The 18,843-nt window shown below is 39.1% G+C and overlaps 2 protein-coding genes across 7 annotated transcripts in view; both read left to right on the top strand.

Annotated features, from left to right (window-relative positions):
* Window positions 1-16,408, top strand: part of capn5b (calpain 5b) — an 81,042-nt gene extending 64,634 nt beyond the window's left edge. For 2 of the 3 annotated variants that reach the window (XM_055017334.1, XM_055017335.1), the window contains one exon: window positions 4,378-13,951. In XM_055017334.1, the coding sequence (XP_054873309.1) occupies window positions 4,378-4,560 (183 nt within the window). In that variant the 3' untranslated portion in view covers window positions 4,561-13,951. Of the gene's footprint in view, window positions 1-4,377; window positions 13,952-16,270 lie in introns of those variants that run through there. The other variant, XM_055017336.1, reaches the window with a different exon arrangement.
* A 2,333-nt stretch (window positions 16,409-18,741) lies between these two features.
* Window positions 18,742-18,843, top strand: part of LOC111564143 (unconventional myosin-VIIa-like) — a 72,638-nt gene continuing 72,536 nt past the window's right edge. For all 4 annotated transcript variants that reach the window (XM_023263559.3, XM_035945120.2, XM_055017333.1 and 1 more), the window contains exon 1: window positions 18,742-18,814. The gene's annotated coding sequence lies outside the window, so the exon portion shown is untranslated. The remainder of the gene's footprint in view (window positions 18,815-18,843) is intronic.

The following is an 18,843-nucleotide window of genomic DNA, read 5'->3' as shown; positions in this document are numbered from 1 at the left end:
ACACAATCAAAGGGGTAAACTTCCCTGTATGCAACTACAGCTGCAGAAAAGTGGAACTAACTGCTTGAATAGTTTGACTTGGTTATAGTAATTAAGTAAATAAGTACTATAGTATATAGTAGTATAGATAATAGTTTTGGTTGGCTGTAAGGGCTGTTTCAACACTCTATTAAACATTATTATTCGTCAGTATGTTTTTTTTCTCTCTGTGCTCTTTTGTCTCATTGAAGTGAGGCTGCAGAAGAAATCTGCAGAACATCCAGAACCAATCAGTTAAAGGCTCAATATGTGGCAGTGTTTGTACGCCAGTGTACTTGTTAGGAGAATTATCTTTGGTAATATGATGTTACATTCGCTCAATCAGTGCTGTGAAATTTTATTATCGGCAACATGGTGAAAAGAGATGGTAATAAGCATTGGAGGTGAGAAATCATCAGTATTTTTATATTATCATAGAGTAGTGGGGAGGGAGAGTCTATATCTTTGTCTAAAAAACTGTTTTGCTGTGAAATTCCAAAGACAGATGAGTAACAAATTAAATTAACCCAAAAATTTACATATTATGTTGTTGAAAAAAGCCATGAAAAAACTGAAGCAAGCAGTGAAATAATCCTATTACCGAGTAGCGGCTGCGTGTCCAGAGCAACGGTGCCATTTAGCTCCATTAAAAACACATCACTGTTGCAGGATGACATGCGTCTTCATTACAAAAAACATAGGAGCTGTAATTTATTCAGAAACGGCTCCACAGACTAATAACGGTGATCAGTTTTGTGGGCTCTGGAGAGTCATTCGCAGTGAGGCAGACGGAAGAAGGATCACAAACTGATTGCCTTTAATTAACGATCATCAGAACTGTCACTCTATTTATTTATGTATGTATTAACCTCTATTTAACCAGGAGAAATCCCTCTGAGACTAAGAACCTCTTTTTCAAGTGAGTCCTGGCCAAGATAGGCAGAAGCAAATTCAAAACACAGTTACAAAATGACACAGTAAAAACACTAGCAAAAAAAGAACTAAGAAAAGCAAAAAAAAAGATGCAAAAACTCAGTGCATGTTATGGAACCTCAAGAACTTGCAAATACTTAAATATAATTGGGAAAACATTGCTGTTGCATCTTAAATTGTTGATAAGATCGCCCAGTGTGGCATGTAATTGTCAAAAAATGTGATTTTCTGTGTTGACCCGTACATTAATATAACCTTAATAGTGATGATCATGCACCATTATGCTTTCTGGGCTTGTGAAAATGAAGTTTACAAGGTTTAGAAAGGTCAAATTCATGTGTTAAAGTCCGTATCTCATCATTGATTAAGCCCTTAAAACGGATTTAGAAGTTGTTTCTATTAAAATAGTCCCTTCCTGCCTGCCTTAAAATGGCCTAGATGTAACTTTACACCATTATTTCCTGCAGAATGTGCAGATCTATGAAGTCCCTGCCTCTTTTTCCACCCACACCTTTCCATTTGTCTGCAGCTCAAGCACACCAGCTCACCTACAACTCCATTTAAACACTATAAAACTCCATGCTGTGATAGTAATAACCTGGATTCTGAAGGGGAATAATAACACAGGATTGGTTCTTTAGGTTTGTTATGTATGAAACCCCAGAAAACTGCCACAACACTCAGCCACAACAATGACTGCCTTTTTCGCTCATGATGTGTCTTCCAGCAAATAAAAACACCATATGGACATATTAACAAGGTAAAAAAAATGATTTCTACTGGAGGGGATCTTTAAATATGTAGATTACTGTTGTTGTGAACAAATACAGCTGTTATAAACAGCTGTCTGGGCTGAAAAGGCTTCCCTCAGTGTAATTAGATGCTTTTATTCACCATTTCAACAGTGCACATTTATTACCCCAACTGACTTGCTAACAACTGTAATTTTCAGTCAGGTCACTGTTATTTATGTAGCATGTTTAAAATAATACATTGAGCCAAAGTGATTTCCAATAGAGAAATCAGATTAACGTTGTGAATTTACCCAACTAGTTATATAAAATACCTCTTAACTGCAGGTTGCTAAATGTTTAAGATGCAACGTCAGTGCTTTCCATCCGATCTGTTATCAAGCTTTGGTAACATTCTGAACCCTAAACCTGCAGAGCATGAAACAGCCAGAGTGACACCATTTGTCTGAGACAGAAACTGCTGAAAACTTGGATTTTGAACTTTCTGACGGTCATGGAACTATTCATCTGTGACCTGTCTTTTCACTGGAAAGCCAAATTCAAACTGAAAATTGAAATTGTCCACCAAAATCACTTTATTCTACATGTCTCATTTAAAAATTTCCCCCCCAAAGAAAACATGCATTACCCAAATTCTGGAAAAAACTAAAAATTCTGCACTTCTCAGCACAATCAGAAAGCTTTTAGTGACTCAACTGCAACTAACGGTCATAAAAAAATAAAAGACTTTTCGGCTGAACAGCAGGCAGTGTGTACACAAAGCAAATAGGAGACAAGCATGGAAACAAATTAAGTGGAAGTAGTAAAACATTTCTAGTTTCTAGATCCATTGTTTTGTTTTTTAGTGTTTGTTAGACCTGTGAACACAACAGCAAAAATGCTAAAAGATTAGCGTTTTCTTTGTGTTTTTTTTTTTTACCGACAAATTAGTAAGGATTATTAGAGATGTGTTTACCTTGACATGTTTCGTCTGCAGTCTTCCTCATAAGTGTCATCTGACGTGTGATGTCGTGTCTTTTTAATCAGGTGGCCAGCCTGACACATCTGTCAGAATCTGTCAGGCCGGCCATGCCCCCGCCCTCTGATGGTGTGTGAGAGGGTGTAGACCCCCTCGTCCGGGTTCACGGAGTCCTTCGCCTGCTTCCTGATCTCAATGGCCTCCTTGATCCGATCAGCCATCACAGACCACTGCAAAAGAAATAACAAAAGCACTCCAACAACCTGCTCAGTCGTATCATTTCTGACAGATGAAATCTCTAATAAAAAATTACCTTGCACTGAGCACAGGGGTGTGTTATGCATGCATACGTTATGTACGGATACCGAATCATGTGACCTAAATATGTAGCAGGCGGTAGGAATTGATGGGACTCGGAAACACCCCCACGATTTAGTTAATTGTCGCTTGTATGATTTCCAACAGATAAATCCCGATAAGTCCGCGGCGGTCGATTTGTAGTAGAATTGCAATCATGTGATCATCAGCAGGCATCTGGCGTAGTGTCCACTTGTAGTCATAGTTACAGTGACGCCGTGCCGCTGTCTCGCAGTGATACAGAAATCTTTTACAAATCCGTGGATCCAGACTATAAGCCGCATCACTGTCAAAATCTAATCCGTGTGCCATTTCTGACGGAAATTTCATCCAAATCTGTTATTCCGTTGTTGAGTAATGTTACTACCAGACAGACAGACGGACATACAAACAGATGGACAAATGTACACCGATCGTCAAATAAACTCCGTGGCGTTCCTTGGCGGAGTAACAATCACATTCTGGACTGGGACAAGGGCAGGATTATAACGTTGGAGACCAACAAACACAAACGGTGGATCAAGGAGGCCATTGAGATCAGGAAGTGGGCGAATGACTCTATGAACCGGGATGAGGGGGGCTACACCCTGTAACCATCGGACAGCGGAGGGCGTGGCAGACCTGACGGATTCTGACAGATCTGTCAGATCGATCACCTGATAAAAAGACACGACATCACATGTCAGATGATGCTTCTGAGGAAGACTGCAGATGCAGTCAAAACATGTCAAGGTAAAAACATCCTTAATAGTCCTTACTAATTTGTCGGTTAAAAAGACATGCTAATCTAATGTAAAAGACGACAAACTGAACATAATCAATCTACTATGGTAATTCCTTGTTTTCCATTTTTGTTAAAATAGCTAATCAAAGTAATTGAACCTTATTTCTTTATTTTTACTTCTTTTGATTTATGGCATTATAATTTTATTATAGTGCACATAAAACATTTCTGAGTTCTGTCTACTTCTAGTCATGGTTGTTCTGTTTCCATATAGATGCAGTGGAAAATTAGTCCACAGTGGGTAAAAAATGTGACAGGAGAAGAAAACACCCAGAAACTGTTTGATATTTACAGCGCTAAATGTTTCATGAAATATAATTTGTCCATGCAAAGGTTGAAACAACCTCCCCACAAGAAGTTTGACCTCCTGTACTTCAACACTTTCTTTTATCCTCGGTGTTTTCCTTCTCTGCTTCTTACTGTCACAGCCTTTAATTTCATGTCTTGGTGTATTTTCTCCTGTGATTTCTCTTTTATGCTTATTGCCTTTTGTCTTTTGCCTCTCTCCTCTCTTTTCCTGCTTTCCCTCTTACTGCTCTCTGGATCTCTGCCTTCCTCCCCCGAGCGGCGAACAGATCTACAACAAGAACATGATCGTGGACACCTTCCTGGGTCAGGTGATCTTGTTCAGCGACCCCAACGAGCGTCAGGAGCAGCACACGCTTCACCTGCGCGACAAGGGCAGTCGCCAGGACAACGACCTGCCGGGCACCCTCACTGTGCGCCTCATCACCTCCACCACGCTCACCAACATCTGACGCGATCGTCCGTACGATCATAACGATTAAACCCCTCAAGGCGACGTTCGAATCGCGCCCGCCACCCATCCTCACCGTTCATCTTTCAACCATCGTGGGAGCTCACTGTGTCTCTTTTCTGCCGCTTGTGCTCTTTGTGTGTCTCTTTTTTTCCGTTTTCCCTATTTTCTTTTGCCTCAGCGTTCGTATTTGGCTTTGTTACGGGTTTTTTTTGGAGGCCTGCATCTATATATCTGGACTGACAGACAATACTGGGGGTTTGTATAGACTATCTTTGAACACATTCCTGCCAAAATTGTCAATTGATTTAGAGTTTGCTTCTGGATATTTGTTCACAAAGTAGGCTTCATGCAGGTTTTGTAGCCAGAATCTCCATCAACAACAACTGAGCTACAGTTTGAGAAAAAGAAGTTTTAGCAAATCAGTTGTTGCTCTGATCAGCTGTTCTGCATATTGTTATATTGAAACACACACACACACACACAGACATGCTCATACAATACATATGCAGACATTTCTGCTCTCTACATGCATGTGCCAATGTTTCCAAGGGCTATGCATTGCCTTAAGGCTGAGTCTGTCTCTCCACCTTGAGGAGACAGGGGGGTTATGTTAAATACTTTTATCCATCAGCTGTTCTCAGTGTTAGCACAGCCTCCATTTCTGTTTTTTAACGTCTGCAGTATGCCCTGCTTTTCGCCATAGTGCTGTCCGCTTCTGTCTCCTATATATTGACATCATATATACTCTTTTGTATCTGTGGATAATCCTCCCACCCAGTCGTCCCACCCAGACACCTCAAGTCTTCAGCAGTTTGCCGGTGCTTTGGAGAGCATGCAGCACTGTCTGTCACTTTTTACTGTGGACTTTACAAACGAAAAGCCAACAGCAGCTATTCTCTCCCTCTACTGAGAGCTTTTCCGTGTTCTGTCAGCGCGCTCATGTGTGAAGTCTTTCCTCCCGTCTTCCATCACTACCACCATCCCAAACTCCCCTGAAACGCTTTCTGCCGGTTGCTATGGACGATCTCAAAAACTGCATGGCTTAAAAAAAAAAAAAAAAAGAACTGTCTGCCTGTGCTGGACATCTCTGCAGTCGTAGCTTAGCAGCCGGTGCTTTCCGATAGTTCTACCCTTCCTCCTTGTGATCCTCCCCCTTCCCTCCATGCGTACACCTTTCCAGTCTAGCGGAGTGCAAAGATTCACCCTGACATAAATCAAGTGCTTTATGGGACCAAAGATGAGCCAGGCCCTCCACTCTCTTAGTCTCTTTCAGATCGGCCTGGCCTGGCCTGGCCCGAACCTAGCTACAAACCACCACCCCCTGTGCCACATCATCTCTTAATGGCAACACCACTGCCTGACGCTTCCTCTGACTTGAGTCTGTTGGCCTGGGCCAAAGACTCACGCCACGTGATCCAGAAGACAACAGCTGTGCTTCTGCTGTTGGCACAGAGCAGGCATGAGTGTGTGTCTGTGTGCGACAGTGAGGTTGTGTGTCTGAGTCCTGCTAGTGTCAGCATTGAGTGCATGAGTGCGAGTGTTTGGGTGAATGTGTATCCGTGTTGTACCTGGAAGAAGAAGGATTTCTGGGGAAAGGTGTGCACCGAACAGAAAAGAGCCCTTTAGGGGAAAACACACCTTGCACTTTATTTAGTTCGAGGGGTTAAAAAGACCCTTGAGGATGACAGAAAGGGGAGTGCTAGCAGAAGAGACGTCCTGCCAAACAATCTGTGCCATCACCTTGGTCCTGGCTTTGCCTCCACAGCAGGAAAAACAATGTGGAAGAACTTGTTGATTTCAGATGGTTTTGCTTATTGAACCAACACTGGTACAATGTAATCTATCTCTGATGAACCATGACATTTCTTGCAAAGATCATGTGGCCATCCAGTCTGACCTTTTAGCACCTAGCGGGCTTTTTGTGACAGGAGCCCAGACAGAAAAATCACAACCTGTGTTTCGTTTATTCAAAAGTGCAATCCAAGTTTTTTTTATAAACTTTTAGTTGTGACTTGGTCTTTTTTCCTTATGTTTCATAAAAAGAATTTAAAATGTAAGTTACTGTCATTATCAAGATGTTTCCTTTGAATGTAAGACAAACAGTTAGTGAACTAATCTCTTAAAACTATCAAGTCCTTTTTCCTAATTTTTCAGCGCCTTTTTTCCATTACTTGAACTGTCACACATGGCATTTAATTGGTCACACATCTTTGTCTACAGCATCTTTATAAATGTGTCTTGCATGGGTTATTTTTTCAATATGTTCATGGCCTTGTATTGTACCGTTCAATTGTTACTATATATATTTATTCTTTCGATCTCAAAAGTCTTGGAAATGCTAGGTTTGAGCATGTCTACACTAATGCACCTCATGTCCGTCTGATCATATCAACCAGTTTGAAACAGTTATGTCTTGTATTACAGTGATGCATTCATAATGCCTCTAGCATCGGTGAATATTAGCCGCAGTTGTTGACTACTATTTAGGTGCTATTTATTCTTCTCTGTGCTCTTTTGTTGTTTTCAGTCTGACAGAATGTGAGCGTAAAGTAACACAAGACTGAATTTGAAACAGCTAGTGTTAGAAACTGTGGTGCCAAGCAGTGTAAGAGTAGATGCTGGTTTTAATTTGCAAACCATGTGAGAAAAGAAGGAAGCCCATCTCCCTTTCTCATTAAGCACTGTTAAAGTGTCCTTGTGCAAGACACTGAAGTCCTAACTATAGTTAGAATAGTTAGCTAACTGTAAATCTAGCATAAAAATTGGCTTCAAACAGCAAGTGATGAGATGATAGCGAGAGATTATTAGTGCCAAAGGTTGTAGGTCACTGCATGGATGTGGTTGCAGTTTTTGTGAGCTGCAGAGCTAATCATCAGGTTTCCCAAAAATATATATCTTTAAGTAAAACTTACATAGGTTGTGAGGGTATTTCTATAATCGTTAATGACTCTTCTAACCACTTGGATGAACAAATACTCAGTTTTTTGTAGTGTTTTTTATCCATTTCCCAATCTAAAGGTTTAAAAATGATATGACATTTATTTGTCTGTATATCAACCAATGCTGTGTTGTGTTGAAGAACAAGTCCTAGATAGCAAATACTGTCATCAAAACTTGAAAAATGTGGTCAATCAATGAATCACATCTGTATCAGTTACACATTTAGAGGTTTTTTTACTATGAAAATAATCCCTTCCTGTTTTAAAATAGCTTATATGTACCTCTACACCATTGTTTGCTCTAGACCGTGCAGATCTATGAAGTTCCCCTCTCTTTTTACATTCGTTCCCATGTACACCAGCTCACAATCCTGCAAGTAGACAGGGTTGGTTCCTTTTTGGTTTGAAAGCTGAGCGTTTGTCACAGCAATTTCAAGGTGCATATGCTCGTCCATGGTTGTGACTCCACATAGCATTTAAAAGCCACCATATGGATATGCTAACAAGGGGAAAAAATGTTGATTTTCACTATGTTATTTGTTATTTTTCCAGTGAAATGATTGGAAGAGTCTTTGAGGATCCTGGAAATACCTTCACAAAATTTGAATAATCCAATTTTCAGGTGTTTATTTTTCAAAAAACCTGTGACTTGAGTACAGTGTTAACATATGAAATCTAGAAATTGATGACAGCAGGACACTGGCATGAGCTCCAACCAGACAAATACCCACTCATATCCTGCATCCGAGTTGTTGTGACAGGCAGGAGCTATCATCTGTAACCCAGATTTAATTCACAGGGTAACAAACAGAGAAACCACATGGGGCCCAGTGTGTCCATATGGTCTCATGTAACCCCCATCATCATCCTGCTTACTGTAGGTTGATTCAAAATGCATCACATGTAGCCCAACAGTGCCCCTTACCGGCCCATAATTCCCATAGATTAAACCCGTATTTAACAGATGTCTTTATTATTGCATTAAGCTGTATATTGAACAGTCATCAGCTAGTTGTGTAGCACCAATGGAGCTAGTAGCCAACATTGGAAGCTCATTTTTTTAAACTGTAAGCACAACGTCCAGACAACACATGGACTTGGAAACCAAACATTGGTGTTCACAAAAACCTAAACGGTTAAAAAATACAGTAAAACTTCCAGCTTGTCACCAAAATACATTGGGTCATCACCGACATTTATCAATATATACAAATATCACAATTTATAGTATTTTATGTTTGTGTATACTTGCGTAGATGCTGATTTGACTGTTAAAAATCCACATAATAACTTTGTATTATTCTTAATAGATTACCAAGAGAAAATTGGTAATTGCCACGTGGTACATTCATGAATGCCAGTTCTAATCTTGGTCAGTGTTTAAAGTTATGTTTGTACCATTTTAATATTTGTGAATCAGTAAGTATTTTTATTTGGAAACTGTTCCCTATTAGCCTTTTAAATTCATGTGATTTCATTCAAATTTTCTTTGTATACAGAAAACAAAATAACACCAGAAGAAAACAGTATGATGAAGTATCAAAGAAAAGAAATGAAGAGCCTACAAGATTGCTTGAAAGTGTTGTCATTTAACATATAGAGTAGTTGACATAAGTCACATTGGTTGGGAGCTATTAAAATAGTGTTTTACAGATGCTTTTCCTTAAATTCAGCTGTATGTTGAACAGTAATCAACTAGACATGTAACATCTAATGAGCTGGTGGTTTACGTAACAGTCTAATTTGGTAAACACGAAGTAAACCCGGAGAGACTCATGCACATCAGTTAGGTAAATAACAAATGAAATACTTGTTATTTCAAATCTTTTTATGCTGGAGTGCACTTCTACTTTAACAATGTGATGTGAGAGGTCATTTTCGTTGTCTGCTGCCAGTTTTTATAAACACTGGGAGCGCTGGCAGTTTCAATAGGAGGGGCACAAATGCACTAACTTGCACATACAGCCGGACCAGCTGCCAACATGTAGAAATAGAAACTCAGATCACAACACACATAGAAGGAGTGTGTTTTCATTTCCTGCTAAGGACATATTTGTATGATTTCTGGAAGTACAACTGTATCAAATGGTGATCTTAGAACAAGAACTATTAAAGATTATAACATAGACTAGTTAGCTCCTGTTTTTAGATATTCTCCCACATTGGTTGCCGACTTTTTGGCATTCTGTTTTAGAGAAATGCAGATGCACCAACAACTTCTTTGACACAGCGTCACTTAGTCTGGAGGCAACTCTGAATATGAGTTTAGTAAATGTTACAAAAGGTCAGACCTGGCACACACAAGTTGGGAAAACGATTGTTCAACTAATTGAAATTTTGTGGAGTGAAAGCATATCAACCAACCAATTGACCAGCCAACTTGGACACTGCAGCTCTAAACGTTAGCATGCTAAACATGGCAAACTAAGATGGTGAACATTAGCAAACATTGCACCTGCTCAACATCAGCATAGCACCTGTGTAGCTGCAGACTCTTAGTCTTGTCTCTGTATATGAGTATGACAAAGTCAATCAGAAATTAACTGCCTCGTTCTATTTTGATCTCATGTCAGTTGTCAGTAAATTAAACCATTTATATGCTATTTGCTCATGATAAATAGAAGGAGAGTGGAAACATCTTCTGACAAGAAGTAATTCGGTATTCGTAAATGTGCCACATTATTTGACAACATTTGCTTTTTTCAGTCATTTATGTTTCTTTTCCAGAGTTTCTTTCAAACTAATGCGCATTCTGTAAAGTTTCACATCAGGTTTTTGTCAGCTACTGCTTCTGTTGTTCTGTCCCTAGCTCTGTTTTTTCTTTTTACGGATGTGACACAGAAATATAACTGCTATCACAGAACATGACAGCTTTGACATATGGGAGTATTTGGGCTTTAGAGTCACTGCGTCACACACAATCCTACAGTAATCAGAAGAGTGAGGAGCCACAACAACAGTGTGTGAAATCCTGTTGAGGCATTACTCCTCAGGCTTCCATTTGTGCCACAGCAGTGCCAAAAAGACAAATGGTCTATTGTGTCTGGATGCATTGTGGGTGATAAGTTGAAGAGATTTTGAAACTGTTGGACAAATGTTTTTGTTCTCCAATACACATTCCTCTTTTGTTTCTTGTCTCTGTTATAGAGTGATTTTCACTGCGTTGCTATGGTTACTCACTGTAATTGTTGCACATTGTGATCCTTTGCCAAAAGTGTTACGGCTTTCACTGTTAACCACCACACAGAAACACACACAGGAACACACACACAAACACTCCAGCTTGTAGACTAACCAGGCTCGGTTGGAGTGTCCGGACCTTGACTGGTTTTTTTGATAGTTGCTACGAAGCTTTCTAGGCTTCTGTATATATTTTCCGCATGGCTGTGCCAAAGCAGGTTTGGGGAACACGAAACCATTCGAATGAAGCCGAACGCTGCTCATGGCGGTGGTGACTTTTGTACGAATCCAAAAATGCCAGTGCATGTAGCAAAAATGCTTCAAATCTGCTCGCACCATTACGAATCACAAGATATCTATTTTTTGGTTCTCAGAGTGTCGTAAAACACAATGCGCTGTTGCTACTTTGATAGACATACTGTGTGAAGTAAAAGGCTTATGTTGCACACTTGCATGCATTGAAACTATCCAGTTTTCTATAATATTTTGTATTCAGTAACCTGCAGTATACAGTATGTATATAAAAGTAGCAGCAACTTGGCTTATCAGTTATTATTATTATTATTGTTATTATTATTATCGGATCCATGTTTCAATGGATGTTTATATCCAAGACATTGATTTCAAGAGGAAGCAGTTCTTGCCCACTACCTCTAGTGATCAGCAAGAGTATTTAGAGGAATCAAGAGATTTATGCACCTTATTCCTACTTCCTTGTGAATTATTAGGGGAACAAATTCAGGTTATTTCTCCCCTGAACTGGTGTATTTGTCAGCAAGTCTTCCACTTCCTAGAGATTTTGAGGAAATTTATGACGTAGCTTGTCACTTATTATTGCTGATTTTGGGTAGTTTATTTGCTTTCTTCGAGTGAGAAGTGGAGATCAGTGCTGTTTTCATGTCTGTAGCTTAACTCAGCAAAAAGAGTGGAAACAGGTGGAAGATCGACACCTTTAATACTGATTATATCTGTATAACATTCATTTCTTTTGTTTTTACATTTTGTGTTTGAATGGATTAAGCTAATAGAATATAACATGTTATTTAATGACTGTTAGAGGTGTTACAAGGTGGACTGTGTTACCTTTGGGCAGAACCAGGTTAGTAATTTCCACTCCACTAAGCCAAGTTTGTTGGCTGCCCGCTAGTGGTTTTGTATTAAGTGTACAGATGTTAGAGACAGAAATGAAAACGGTGTCGATCTCTCTCCTCAAGTTTCAGCAAGACAGCAAAAAATCCATTTCAGTTCATTTTAGTGGACAGTAACATTCAAAGATAACTGGCAAATTAATCAAAAAAACATAACCTTGAACCATTGACAAGCTGAACCCTCCATTGAGGGTTCAGTTGTCATTTTAGAGGAAAGAATGCAAAGAGTGCTTACCTTTACCCTGTGATTGGAGTGGTCTCTTCCAGGATTGGTTAGAGCATGATTGGTCACTGAATAGTTTGATGAAAATAATGTGAATCACATGCTATTGCCTTTATAGTGACCAGAACTCAACACCTATTGGAGATTTTGGACCAGTGTGTTGGACAGTGATCTCCACCACTAATATCAAAACACCAAATAAAGGAAAAATATTTTGAAGAGTCGTGTTCATCCCTCAAGCAGACTTCTGAGACTTAGAGAATCTACCTGTTCTGGTGGCTTGAAGACACTATATGTTACTTTGAATTGTCACCTGTCTGTAGGTAGAGTTACATATAGATAGAAGTTCAAAATACTAAATGAAAGACTATAATTGGATCTGTTTGTCCTGAACAGTGAAGTTGTTGAGCATCTTTCAGCAGTTTTCCATTGGGGTATCTTTTTTTTTCTGTTAGACTGTTTGTACTGGTGTAGCAAACTGTTAAAAGCGTATGTCCCAATAGTTAAGCTTTTTCTCAGTGGCCTCAGATAGCAATAAGTTAGCTTGTAGTTAGCCGAGTGATGTTATGATATGATATATACAAGATGGTACTGCAGCTTTTTTAGTACAACATGTTGAATTTCTTTACTCTGTAAGCATCAGAGCTTGGTAATTGCTTCACTGTCTTTTGGAAGCAACTAAATGAACAAAACAGGTGAATCTGTCAGGTAAAGTCGGGTATTTTTTTACTGTCCTTTGAGGGGCTTTACAAGCTGTCCAGCATCCACCACCCTCTCTTTAGAAGGTAAATTCCTTACAAACTCTTTAATGGGAAAATCAGAGACATGTAATAAAGCTGCATATGAATTCTGCGTATCATCATCTAGGAGAATGCCCAGCATCTCCCAGGTGCTACCAAGAGACAAAGTGACCTCCTCTTCAATATGGAGTTCTGGAAAGAGGACAGACTACACTGACATATATGAAACCATACAGAATTAAAGAGAGAATCCAGCACAGAGAAGCCTGAGTGAAAAGAATAATCTACTGTACTGTTATCTGAGGGCACTTCTTAAGGTCGTCCATTCATTTTTCCCTTTTTTATGCTTAAATGTACATAGATTATTAATTTCCCCCCCAAATCTCTAAGAAAAGGGCAGACACCTGTTTCATCTAAACTCTCACAGATGCGAATTAGTTGCCTTTTTAATACTCACAAGGTATCATGGAAGTAGGAATGAAGTGGATAGACAAGTCTGGAATTGTGTGGGGCGAAAAGTAATTCTGTTTTGTAGGTTTTCATTTATCAGTTGTAGACAGAGCGACTGCTTGTGCGCTGATCTTTTAGCCTCGTCAACTTGCGTACTGCTGCATGTGTCTAAATAGATCGAGGTTGCGGAGAGAGTCCACCAGGTATCACGTCTATCTCAATGACAGCATCACGTAGACTGTATCGAATCTGACACACTGACATTTTTTTCCGAGACTGAGACTTGTCCACTCAAGGAATGAGCTTGTGATTCTTCTTGTATTTTTCTGCTGATATTTATTATCTGGAGACTGGAATACCTACTGCATGGTGACTCTTCTAGAAGATGCTACCGTCTTTATAACAAGTATCTTTTATCAGTATTTTATAACCTTGTTAATTTTATATATCCACTCTACCTTGCGTTCCCAACTGGTATGTTTACTTATAGCTAGGTATCAGAGAGCCGTGCTATATGTTCTGTACTGTGTGCTTGTCTGTATGTTCTTTTCGGCGTGAGCTTTACTTTTTCTTTTTCAAGGCGTGTTCGTTGGATTTGGTTCTCGGTTACACTGTGGTTATTTTATAGCTACAATCTGAAATTATTATTTTTTCTTTTGTATTTAATGTCAACTTGTGGCATGACTTTGAAATAAAACAGGAAAATGTATTCTGGGTTTGTCGTCATTGTATTGTAGTGAGTGAAAAAAGTAGGTAGTAAGAAAGGCATAAAAACATAAACATTTCTGCACTGTAAGTCCATATGTGGAGTCTTGTGTGTTTTTTACTACACTGCTATAGTGCAAGTAACTTTTCATGGCCGGAAAACAACCCATGTAAATGATGTAAGAGGCACAAAGAGACACACAACTACCACAGACATTGAAAAACTGCAAAAAAAAAAAAAAATCCAACATTTCCAAAAAGAGATGTAAGACTATCGGAGACATGGAAAAAACTGCAAAAAAAGAACACACAAAAGTACCACAAAAAGATGCAAAAGTATCGCAGTCATGGATAAAGTGAAAGAACACACACAAAATAACAACAGAGACATAAGACACAGAAAAACTGTGAAACAAAAGCACAAAATAACCACAAACAGGCACAAAATGACGACAAATGGACACAACACCACAAAAAGAGACAAAAAGACACAAAACAAACACAAAGACACACTAAACTACCAACTAACTGCAAAAAAAAACTTTGAAATGTCCAAAAAGAGATGTTTAACTATCACAGACGAGAAAAAAACAACTAAAAAGCCACAAAATGACTACAGAGAGACATAAAAGACACAAAATGACACAAAGATGCAAAACAATCACAAAGACATGCAAAATGACAACAAAGAGGCGTGAAATGACATGCACAAGCAACACACTTTTCGTTGGTAAAGGCTGATCCTGAAACATCAGAGAGAAAAAAAATTGCAACCAAAATCACAAAGCATCTTTCTTGTTTGCTGTATTCTACAATTTCAGCATCTATCACAAACTGAATTTTCAAAAAAATAAAACTTCACAGTGATGAGTAGAATTTGCCTTTTGACAAAACATTGACAGGAGCTGAAGTTTAGTTTGTTGCTTCTAGACATTTGCAGGAGTCTTTCCTCTGGATTTATTAAACAACTGCAGCATCAGACAACAGCAGAGTTACACACATTTAAGCATATAGAACAACTGAACTCTTTTGGTTTGAATGCAACAGACATTCATTTTTATGTAAAAGTCCTTCACTCTAGCTTTAACATAATGGTGCAGAGTGAGGATGAACTAGTTGGACTCACTGCTTGTAGGATTCAGGTAAAATCCTGCCATAGGCTGCTCATGTCAGTTTCTGTGTTTCACTGTTTTCAAAATCCACTTCACTGTAGGAAACCACAACCACCTCTGGGCAACAACATACCACATAGAAAATTTAAAATTTTTCCTAGGATGGTGATGTTTATTAACTGGAGACTGGAATACTGACTGCATGGTGACTCTTTATAGCAAGTATCTATTATCAGTAAAGTCTCACAGCCTTGAATTTTTTTCAGTGAAATATCCATTTTAATCAGTGCTCACCTGCCAGCATGCAAAAGTTCCACCAAAATACATGCAGCAGTCACTATTTTAAGGAACATGAAGCGGTCTATCACACAATACTGGATCCCTATTATGATATGAAGTTAGTGCAACGTAATATAAAAGTCATTCAGAACAAAAATGCTCATTGGTCTCCGTAGACTTCTCATGCAGATAGTCTTGGCTTCAGCACAACTTAAAGCAAGAAAGTCTAACAGAATATGCAACCAGTATTGAAAACATTACTTCAAACATGTGATGCTTTGAACAACCCTTGTATTTACCTCAAAACAAGTGCATCTGATCGTGAGTATTTGGCAGTTGGCAATTTTTTGTGTGTGATTTGTCCAGTAGTTTGCATATTTCAGTCTGGAACAAAAGCGGTAGAACAACATGCACGGAAGTATGGTTAAAAATCCACAACAGTGTGTTTTTGCAGAAATGATTTAATTCTGGATGATCCACAGAATTTACTATTAACAATTTCGTTTTCAGATATTGGATATTTAAGTGTAATTTTTAGATACTGAGTGCAGTGGAAACAAAATTCTTTTAAATTCCATGGTATTGTCGTGAAGGCAAGCATCTCAGAGCTTTCAACAATGATGGCATGAATAGTTTTTTATTGATCACTGACCACCTTTTGCATTTAGAACAACACCAGTTTTCCTCTGTACACATGCATAAGTTTTTTGAGTGTCTTTGCGAACTTTCCACAGTTCTTTACTGAATTTAGCATCTTCTGGCTCAGTGTTCTTCTTGTCTCTAAAGATAATTCTTATCTTTATATTGTTGTCCTGCTCCAGAATGATGGATTCAGACGTCTCGGTTTTGCATATTTCTGTATATCGAACCCAAAACTATGGACGTGGAATATTTTCATTTCTGCGGACTGACTGTTTCAAAATCTATTACAGAGCAGCAACCTGTAAATCATGACCTGGGTCAACTCCCCGTCCACCTCCCAGCTGGTCTCTGGATCTGCCACCAACAGGCTCCACCTCCCAGCTAATCAGGATCAGCGGCCATGAATGAGGCACTGCAAGAGAGTCTGCAGAGTCCCGTCACTGACCCAGACGTCAGACTATAACTGGGCCGCGAATGCCGAAACACCTGCAGGAGGCCAGAACCCCGATGACACCAAAGCAGGGGACGTCTGTGAGGATGATTTAAATATTAAAAAAAGAAGAAGGTGGATAAAAAACAGAAGAGAACACTTCATCCTCCAATTTCTACTTCATTCAGCCCTCAATCAACTTCAAAACTGCCAAATTTTGGACAGAAACGACGACAAGGAAACCAGGAAGAAGAAGGAGAGGGAACCTTACGAAGTGTGTTGAGGGGTAAGTGGGGCAGGTGGACATGATTGGAGGTTGAGGGCTGATTAGCCTGCAACCAGGCCACAATCCTGCTGCTCTGCTGTAGCTTTAGGCCAAAGCCTCTTACTGCTCACTTTGTCCCCTTAAAGCAGCCATTATGTACCCTTCCAGTAGGTACAGTTGGCTGCAGGGTGTATTTCTGATGCATAAATAGTTTCTAAGTTTATCTCTTGCCATATAAGACAGCAGTTTTAAGTGTTTGTGAATGCAGAAACTTATCAAACTGTCACCAGAGATGAATCAGAGTAGCATAATTTTTGCATTAGAAGATGGTGTGAGAGAAAATATGAGCTTCTTTGGGAAATATCAATATGAGAACATTAAAAGGAAATATTTGCATCATAACGAGATAAAATCAAGAAAGCTTGACCACGTTATTCGTACACTATCTACCAAATAATCGTAGGAACTTCAGTAGAAATCAACTGGACTTGTGTTGTAGGTCAAGTCCAGTTGATTTCTACTAAAATACCCATGACTACCATGACCTGGATGACTGAGAATCTACACAGATGTATCTACCGCATAGTTTTCCTCATTCATACTTTAATCATACACTCTAGGAGGTGTCAAAAAACTTTCTGTAGCTTCTCAAATAAAATTAAAACAACAATAGCTGTAAAACTGTCCCATCTGAGGAGCTGAAACTGGAGAATGTTTGGCTTTTTTTTTTTTTTTTTTGCTATTTTTGCTTGAAGTTTAGTAGCTGTTTACACCACTTTTTCTGACCATGAGTTTAAACCCTCAGTGCAGAACTTTTGTCTCCTCCTTCTGGCAGCGACAGCACAAACACAAACACTGCAGATACTTCTCAGTTGCTACCCCCTTCAGCTCTGAGAAACCAATCATCGCCAGTTGACGTAAAACATGAACCAGTGCGCCCAAATGTCAACGCAGACGCCAGAATTAAAACTCAGCTATCCGGCAAAATACAGAGAGATTTACCTGACGCTGACAGGCTTAATCAGCATTGTATGAGCTCGTTTGGCAAGACATTGGACGCAACAGACGTCCATTTAATTGTAAAAGTGCTGCACTCCGGCTTTAGGTTGGATGATAGGTTTTAAAAAGCAGCAACTGCACTGTGAGTAAGGAAAAGAGTGAACTTTTACACTCAAAATCAAGATATGAGTTCTGAAAACATCTCAAAGTAGCTCAGTGGCTTTATAAATGCAATCCAGGCGGAATAATGACACTTTCTAGTTCGGTTTGGTCAGTTAGCTTCAAACAAAGCACCAGTTCAGTACAGTCAGCGCAGGTTTTGTACACTGTAATAATTCCTCCTGTTCATCCTAAACCTTCCTAATGGGCTTCCACTCTAAATGAAAGTTAAAATCAGCAAAGTCAAGGCTTCAGGTAGTGATATCTAGTGGATATCTTCCACATGTTGAGTATTTTAGTGCCACATGGGGACTCAGAAAGAGGGGATTCTGTACTAAAGTGAGTGTAGCTTAACTATAAAGACTTTGCTGAGACAGAATTTGAAGAAAACTATTAAAACTAGCTGTTTAAATAGAAGTGAGACACCGCATATGATTCAAGACCATACTTTGTTAAATATCTTGAACCTTGGTTGTAACACGATTTTTTTCAAAATGATTTTCTTCCAATATAAATATAAGCTTTTGCCTTTACTGCAGCTTACGTGACAACAAAAATTATTTGTGCAGATATACGGTGTATAAGCCTCCTCTGGGATCGAGTAAAGCTGTTTAGCCCAGAGAACTATTTAATTACAACTAGTCAAAGTGGAGTCGAGTTAAACTCTTTTATTCAGTGTATGTGAAACTTTATTTTTATCAGCTCATCTTTGTGTTTGTAGTGGAAAATTGGGGGTTTTAGAAAAGGTAATGACTCCAGTTATGAGATAAGTAGATAAAAAAGTACCTTCCAGTGTTGTTAAAGCACCCAACTTGAGCATTTTATTAGTTTCCACCATTGTTTTTTGCATTAACACTAAAGATTCTTCTTCTCCTGTGTTGTGTTTTGCAGAACCGCAGAGCTCATGGAAGTGAGTCTCCTTGACGTTCTTGATCGATGATGAGATTTTCACGCCCCTGTGTGCCTCTGAATCCCTGCCATGTGAGTCACTACTGATACACGTGCAGAAC

The sequence above is a fragment of the Amphiprion ocellaris genome, chromosome 14 (genome assembly GCF_022539595.1).
Source record: "Amphiprion ocellaris isolate individual 3 ecotype Okinawa chromosome 14, ASM2253959v1, whole genome shotgun sequence".
NCBI lineage: Eukaryota > Metazoa > Chordata > Actinopteri > Pomacentridae > Amphiprion > Amphiprion ocellaris.
Note: the sequence above shows the minus strand (reverse complement) of the source record. Positions and strands in the feature narration are given on the sequence as shown.